Raw genomic sequence first — 8403 nt, forward strand, 5'->3', positions numbered from 1 at the left:
CCGCCCCCCACCACCCCCTCCCGCTCCGCAGCCCCCGAGTGGCGTCAGCACGCCCGCCGGGCGTGGGCTTTAAATGCCCACTAGCGGGAGCTCAGGCGCTTCTGCCCTGGAGCGCGGTCTGTAGTAAAATCGCAGGAGTGGGAGGGGAGTGAGCCAGCGGGATTTCAAGCCGCGGAGCGCGCTGACCTCCCTCCGCCTGATGACTCCGGAGCTCGGGTCCAAGCGCCGCCCATGCAGCACCCCTGAGCTCCGGGGAAGGAGAGTTAATGAAAAAACACTTAACCGTCTCCGCTGCGGAGAGTCATGAGCTGTCTGGATGTTATGTACCAAGTCTATGGTCCTCCGCAGCCGTACTTCGCAGCCGCCTACACCCCCTACCACCAGGTACGTGTCTCCTCCGGGGATTTTGGGGAGGAGTGGCGCGCCCCCGGCTTGCGGCTGCACGGCCTATACGGCAAGGTCCGCTGCGCCTCCGCGCGTCTGGGGCGTCCGACCCGGGCGGGCGCAGCCGGGATGCGGGGATTGCCGGAGCCGCCCCCAGTTGGTAGTGCAATTAGCTAACCCCTTTAGCTCGCCTGTTTGCTCTCGGGAAGCAGCTAAGCCCTGCTAATGTGAGCCTAGGTCTTCCCTGGAATAATCAGAGGAAGATGGCACGGGCTGGATTTTCTTCTTAGGGTCTGTCGGACTCCACATTCTTCCAAGCCAGGTGCAGGTACTAGGAAATGCAAGCAAAGCCGACGCAGGGAAGAACCAAACTTTGGTCCCAATGGTGAAAGTAACAACAAAACCAAAAGCAAAGGCCAGCCTCTTTCTGAGATGCAAGGGCCAGTGTTCTCATCCTTGCAAGTTCGTCTCAGGAATTTCTTCCGTTTCAATTCTCTGGCGACCAGGGCAATTAATTCCAGATCCAGCGAATTCGTTTCAAAGAGCACCACGTAGTTTTATAATTTTTCCTTTGCGAAGTTCTGGGAGTATTTTCCGGAGTACGATTGACCCGGCAGAGGCGAGCTTGATAGACAATACTTTGCCTTTCTCCAGCCTGAGTAGCTGAATGGGGAAGCCCTGCTCCCAACTAACACTTTAAGAAGACTACTCAACCCGCCTTCTGCAAACTCTTCAAGTTCCATTTAATTCTGCCAGTTTCTCTTTTCTTCAGGCAGCCTCTGTCTGAACCATTTTCCTTCCGTTTCCTCAGCTGAGGTAGCAGAAACTGAGGACAGTAGTGCAGGAAAAGAATGAAATCATACACCTGGGAGGCAGTAGGGGTCCCCTCCGGGTTGGAAACCTACTTTGGGGAAATTGAAATACACCCCAATGCCCCAGTGGATGCTTTTGCTAATTTTGTCTGCAAATTTAGAATGTCTATTCGGAAATTTCCCAATGAATTAATGATGGACTGGGTAGGGCTTTTTGTTTTTTTACCTCCTCTTCTCCTCTTTTAAACTTCACAACTTGCAGTTTGTTTTGCGTCCGTGTTAATTTTAAGAATCATCAGAGTTATTCATTGTAGGGGAAGATGGCATTTAGGAAGTGGTGATATTGCTAAATCTTACATCGTTTTGGCCCCAAATAACTCAAACCTTTTGGCTCCAGCTTCTGAAATGTACTTCTTCCCAGGGTGGGACTATGGCAAGCCAAGAGGAGAGAGGTGGATTGGTTTTCTGACTGGCCCTTTCTCCTCCCAGACCCTGAACCAATCTATTGCATGAAGATCTCTGTTCATTTTTGTATGACTCGGGCCGCCTCTTCAAGGCCATCTCTGCCTGCAGAATGTTTTAACACTTCTTTCAGTCCGTTGCTCATTTCTAAGAAAATGTTCACAGAAGCTGCGCTTGCTTTTTAAAATCACTATCAGACATGACGATTTACACCACCTCACAGCCAGGATCTTAACTTTCTTCTGTCTGCTCCTTTTTATCATTTCCTCAATATGTGTGGAGATGATGGGGTGGAAACACTCATAATCCACTGGTCTTTCCTTATTAAAGAGAAGATCTGTTTAAAAACTGATGTAGGAGTAATCAAACAAATATCAACTTACATTTATTAAAGTGATCTGTATTTCCCCAGTCATGTTACCCCAGATTTTTACCCCACACAATTCATTACTAAATGTAAAATTTCTTCCTTTATATTCCTGGTTGCCTTCCTTCACACATCCGCAGTTGCAGGGAGTGGATTTTGTAGGGGTAGGGGGTTGCCCCCGCTCCTATTTCCTCAGGAGGATGTTTATCCTGTATCCTGTGCTTCTGCCCTGGATTCTCAGGCAGGGAACAGTCAGGTTCTAACTGTACTTGGGTGTCCTTTACCCTTGGAGTCTGATTTTAAAAATATATCTGCCCTGAGCCCAGCTATGAGGTCAAATTCAGCTCCAAACCTATCTGCTTAGGCGTCTCCTGAGACTTTTACCCAGACATTTTAGGAGAAATTTTCCAGGAGTCAGAGGGACCAAGGACAGCAATCTTGCTTTAAGGAAGCTCGCCCTTGCTTGGGTGCAGGTTGGGAAGCCTGCTAGCTATGTTGCCCCACTATTGCTAGTTTTATGCTAACAGCACAAGGCTTAGGCCCATATGCCAGTTTCCCCATGAATACCTTAGGGATTAGGATGAGGGAGTTAGTCTGAACCGAATTTGCCATCGCTTTTGAAACTGACATCTCTGTTCATTCTCTCTCTGAACAGAAACTAGCCTATTACTCCAAAATGCAGGAAGCCCAGGAGTGCAATGCCAGCCCCAGCAGCAGTGGCAGCGGCAGCTCCTCATTTTCCAGCCAAACCCCAGCCAGTATAAAAGAGGAAGAAGGCAGCCCAGAGAAAGAGCGCCCACCAGAGGCAGAGTACATCAACTCCCGCTGCGTCCTCTTCACTTATTTCCAGGGGGACATCAGCTCCGTGGTGGATGAACATTTCAGCAGGGCCCTGAGTCAACCCAGCAGCTACTCTCCCAGCTGTACCAGCAGCAAAGCACCAAGGAGCTCTGGGCCCTGGCGAGGTGAGTATGGGGCCCTGCTGGGAAGGACCCATAGAGGGTCCTTTCAGCCTGGGGTTCACCTACAGGAGCCTAAAAATATGTAGCTGAAAGAATATTAGGTGTCAGAGAAGGTGTGCAGAGGAGCATTTGGAAAGGGTAAGGAAAACGCAGGGGTAAAGGGCATGGGTATAAGAAAAAAACTCCTTGGAAAAAAACACTATGCTTGGAATTGGAAGACCTAGGTTTGTGTGTTGGTTCTACCACTTCCTAGCAATATAACCTTGGACAAGTCTCTTAACCTCTTTGAGGTCACTTTATTTACTGCTTTCTTAAATTAGAATAACACTTACCCTCCTAACTATCCCCAGAGAAGGCTGTAAGACTCCAACAAGAAAATGGATATAAATATGCTGTCAAAAATGTGAGGTTTCCAGCACCCTCCCAAACCAGTGAGCGAAGGAGCTTCATTGCCAAGGACTTAAAGAACACTTTCCCAATTTGCAAACATTTTCCCAGAGGAAACAGTTCTAGAGCTCCATACAGACAAAACCTGCTTGAGAATGTCTCCAAAAACCTACCTTTGCCTTTCACCAGGCTCCAATGACTTGAGAACTCTTGAAGCAGAAGCGTCTCAATAGCAAGTAAAATAACAAAGAAACAAAAATTTAGATACAGCCAAAAGAGTTTTCCGAAACACATCCCCTTTTCTATTTTCCACCTTCCCCACAAAGCACTGCTTTTTCTATCCTAGGACAATTATTTGTTGGACAACTCAACTAAATCTCCCTTCTATTCTGAAATCTCAACTTCCCTTTATTACCAACAAGACAAAGTGAGGGAAGAATTAAGTAAACTTGGCTCACTAAGCGGTATTTGATGAGTACCAAGGGGAGAAAGGAGGACTTTGTTGTAAAAACTAAAACAAATTTTCATTTGTCTTTGGGAGGGAAATGACAACCTTCACACCCTTTTTTTTTCCTTAGGAGACTCTGGCAGTTTGCATAAGCCTTGCCCTTAGACAAGATCCAAAATCATTCATTTTAAATACATTCTTTTTATTCTCTGTCTAAATATGTTTAACAGGAAGATTCTTCACCTCTTAGAATGCATTTTCAAATCATTTAAATTCTCTAGTATATAGTGCAGATTCCTTCTATAGAGGAGGTGTTCCATAAAGGCTCCATGAATTACATATCTGTCTTTCTCTCCCTTCTTACTAATGGCAACAAATTTGATCTAAATGCTGTTCCCTTAAAATGCTATCACGGGCTAGGAACCAACAGTGAAACTGACAATAGTAATAATAATTATTATTATCCCTGGCGTCCTTGCTTTGATGCAGAAAGTTAATGAAAACTTAGAATAAAAGACCTGTCTATTCGTGTCCTTCTGTGCAAATAATAGAGCTGCCCTTTAAGGTGACTAGTTTACTCTTTTGCTTGAGTTCTTGGAGAAAAATATTTGAAAGAAGGTTTCTAGAAAGAAAACTAATAATAGCAGGACTTCAAAATATGTCGATGGACCTTCAGTCTGTCAGAGACGTTGGGCGGGGGGGCACATTTTCTGGAGCAAGACGGCTGAAACGCGAGAGGGGGTAGTGAGATCACTAGGCGGCCGACCAAGAGTGGGAAGAGGTATCTTTAGCTTGAGGAGACGTTAAGGCTGGGAAAGGGAGACCGTGTCTGCGCTGAGTCTCGGGAAGCTCCTTGAGCTTCAAGGACTTGAGTCGGGGAAGGAGTCTCTCCGCTGTTACTACTCTCCCCGCCACTTGGTTTCTGCACTGAGGACCAGGCTGAGAAATGGGAGGAAGCAGGCCTCCTCTTCATGGGGTTCCCAGAAGCCCGCATTTTGCAGTTCCCCCATCTCGCTTTCACAGTTTCCCCCGCCCCCGCTTTCATGGCCATCCGCCCCCGACCATGGCTAGCTAGCCGTGTGCCCGCCTGGTGCCTTTGGCTCTCGGGCGGGGCGTGCAGGTCGGCGCTGATTCCCGCCGCAGTGACACGCACCTCTCTTCGTTTCCTCCAATCCGCCTCCCGGGCCTACAGACTGCTCCTTCCCGATGAGCCAGCGCAGCTTCCCCGCCTCCTTCTGGAACAGCGCGTACCAGGCGCCAGTGCCCGCGCCGCTGGGCAGCCCTCTGGCCACCGCGCACTCGGAGCTGCCCTTCGCCGCCGCCGACCCCTACTCGCCCGCCGCGCTGCATGGCCACCTGCACCAGGGCGCCACCGAGCCCTGGCACCACGCGCACCCGCACCACGCGCACCCGCATCACCCCTACGCCCTGGGCGGCGCCCTCGGCGCCCAGGCCGCCCCCTACCCGCGTCCCGCCGCGGTGCACGAAGTCTACGCGCCTCACTTCGACCCGCGCTACGGGCCGCTGCTGATGCCAGCCGCCTCAGGGCGCCCGGCCCGCCTCGCACCCGCCCCAGCGCCCGCGCCGGGTAGTCCTCCCTGCGAGCTTTCCGGCAAGGGCGAGCCGGCGGGCGCCGCATGGGCCGGGCCCGGGGGGCCCTTCTCGAGCCCCTCGGGAGACGTGGCCCAGGGTCTGGGCCTCAGCGTGGACTCAGGTAAGCAGAGGAAGAAGTTTGGTCTCCGCGGAACCCCTCGGCCCCGTACCCGACCCTGGGCTGTACCTAGACCCCCTTAATCCTCCTTGGACACCTTTAATTCTGTGACCCAAGGATCTACATGCCACGGTCGTGTTTCCACTGATAGATGGCCCTGTGCCATGCGTGTAGTAGGACCCTACCCTAACCTGGCCGGTAAATGTTACAGAGGACTTTTAAAATAATAATAATAATAACAATAAAATTTAGTGGAAAAGTTCTAGCTCTGCGCTGTTCAATACTGTAGCCACTAGCCACATGGGGCTACTGAGCACTTGGCAGGTGGTGAGGCCGAATTAAGATGTGCTGTCAGTGTATAACACACACTGGATTTCCAAATCTTCGTGCAGAAAGAGAATGTAAGCTTCATCTCGTTAATACTTTTATATTGATTACATGTTGAAATATTTTCGACACATTGCGTATCGATTATAAAAGTTAATTTTCATCTCTTTCTTTGTACTTTTTTTCCAATTGTGGCTACTAGAATATTTAGAATTTTGCTTATGGCTCCCGTTGTATTTCTATTGGACAGCACTGATCTAGAGTAGCTGCTGAGAGTACAATTTAAAATCTTCTTGTGATCTTGTCACGTAGTAACAGTTGTAAGGAAAGAAAAATGCGATCCTGATATCAAGTTAATTGCTAAATAAAATAGATCTCTTAAAAATGTAAATCTTAAAGAATATTTTAAAATGACAATCCTAAGTCTTTGGCTTAAAGTATTTGAAACGTACAGTCTAATAAGGGTTTGCTTTTTTGCTATCTTTTCTTATTTTTAGGACAAATGAAAGAAATAGTTATATAATAAGTGAGATCGCTGGGTTTATAGTCTGCCCACTGCCCCTTTCCTCAAGTGATTTGACTTTTCTGTTTGCTTTGCTTTTACTTTCAGTCACCGACCCCCGCCCCGCCCCCAACTTTAGGTGAAGTCTGTGACTTTCACAGTAAAACAGTGTGTTTTAGTCTTTCTTTCCTTAAATATCTTGTGCCTTCCTCCCCCATCTCCTTCTTTCTCCCTCCCTTTCTCCTCCTCCTCCTCCTCCTCCTCCTCCTCCTCCCTCCTCCTCTCTTCTTCTCTTCTTCTTCTTCTTCTTCTTCTTCCTTCTTCTTCTTCTTCTTCTTCTTCTTCTTTCCTCCTCCTCCTCCTCCTCCTTCTTCCTCTCTTTCTCTCTCTCTTTCTCTCTCTCTCTCTCCCTCCCCCCCCTCTCTCCCTCTCCTTCCCTCCCTCTCCACCTCCTCTCTCTCCTTTATCTTCTCTCTATTTTCAGGTTTGCAGCATCAGGACAAAAGCAAGGATGTGTACTGGTTTTAGACCGCCCACCTTCTTCCCTGTAGGTCTCTGCATAGTGCAATTGATGGCACTCAGAGCTGAAATGGAGTGGGTTTGTAACAGCTTCTGATCTTGGTTTGCAGCTCGTCGTTATTCCCTCTGTGGTGCATCCCTCCTGAGCTGATCTGCTGACCCAGGGTTTCCCCTTCCCCTTCCCTTCTGACCAGCCTTGGAGGCTCAGCGTCTGTGCCTCTCACTCCGTGGATGAGGACATGGGGGAAGGCAGAGACTTCAGACTTCTCAGTGTATTGGGAAAACCAAAAACCACAACTACAGAAATCATCTAAAAATAAGTCCTGCTGCTGAAAGAGCAAATCCAAAGACTCCGAGTTATGTTTAATGACTTTTGGCCGAATCACTGGAAATATCTGTGGTGAGATTGCTGAGTCAGGTGATATGATATCATAAGCTTTCTTGGAACGGGGGAAAGAAAATGAAACTTTTTGGTGTGAATATTTTTTATGCTGATGTGAATTATTTGGTTAGGTAGTGTGATTATAGCACTACTACTGTCAGATTTTAAATTGTATGTGTACTTGCATCTAAGACTGTGGTAGAGAAGTAAAGAGAAGTCAATTCCTTCTTCCTCACCTCTCAGCCTCCAGATCCCTTCCTGCCCATCCCTTCCCTACAATGCCCCCTCCAGACGCAAAGATACATTTTTTTCCTTTGGACTGTGAACATGGAAGCCTCAGCCTGAATGTGAGTGGCAAGCGGCTTATCTGGAGCCACCTGCCCAAGTCTTACTAAAATGCAGCTGTTGTTAGACAACTGTTTAAAACTCCAGAAATACATCACCCAAGGTGGCACTTCTCAGTATTTGGCAGAACAATTGCAATTGCACTGGATATATTATATATATATATATATATATATGTATGCATATATATCATGTTTTTTACAAGGAACATTTTACGATGAAAGAAGAAACCCTTCTCTGCCTTCTCTCCCATGAATTCTGTCCCTGTATCCTCTGGATGTAAAAAGCAAGGAAAGACCCCAACTGTCTCCATGGAGAAGAACTAGGAATCACCACAAGGGGAAGAAATGCACATGAAGTCTCCATTACCTCGAATTTTTTTCTCAGCCTCTCTGGTTGTGATTTGGTCACTTTAGTGTTGGGGCAGGGGAAAGGGTCTGTGCGTGGGCAAAGCTGAAGGTGATAAGGAAGAAGAGATGAACATTAAAGATGTCTATTTACTATGAGTTCACTGTGTTATTTCATAAAAAGAAAATAAATAACTTAGTTTTTTTCTAGTAGAATAAAATAACACAGTAGTATGATTTGATGTCAGTAGTGTTACATATGTGTAGATATAGATAGATGTAGACAGATAGATAGATCTTTCCGTGTTTCCACCATGTTTGCTGTGCTATGAATATGTTAGCTGTTTCCATCTCACATCAGCCTTGGAGAATGAGAAGTTAGGTGCCCCTGTCTGTTTTACAGATAAGAAAATTGTGGCCTACAGAGGCCAAGGGCTTGCCTGTTAGC

General features: G+C 47.5%; 1 protein-coding gene across 2 annotated transcripts; it reads left to right on the forward strand.

Moving 5' to 3' along the window:
* Positions 1-71: 71 nt before the first annotated feature.
* On the forward strand, positions 72-8114 carry VGLL2 (vestigial like family member 2). Of its 2 annotated transcripts, none has more exons than XM_017863460.1 (4): positions 72-384; positions 2681-2990; positions 5015-5536; positions 6992-8114. In XM_017863460.1, the coding sequence occupies exons 1-4, from the start codon at positions 304-306 to the stop codon at positions 7030-7032; spliced, it is 954 nt and encodes a 317-aa protein (XP_017718949.1). In that variant the 5' UTR covers positions 72-303; the 3' UTR covers positions 7033-8114. The 2 variants fall into 2 exon arrangements, with proteins under 2 accessions (XP_017718949.1, XP_017718948.1); XM_017863459.1 differs by lacking the exon at positions 6992-8114 and adding an exon at positions 6847-6985.
* The last annotated feature ends 289 nt before the right edge of the window (positions 8115-8403 follow it).

This window comes from Rhinopithecus bieti, unplaced genomic scaffold, assembly GCF_001698545.2.
Source record: "Rhinopithecus bieti isolate Rb0 unplaced genomic scaffold, ASM169854v2 scaffold_70066, whole genome shotgun sequence".
Taxonomy (NCBI): Eukaryota; Metazoa; Chordata; class Mammalia; order Primates; family Cercopithecidae; genus Rhinopithecus; species Rhinopithecus bieti.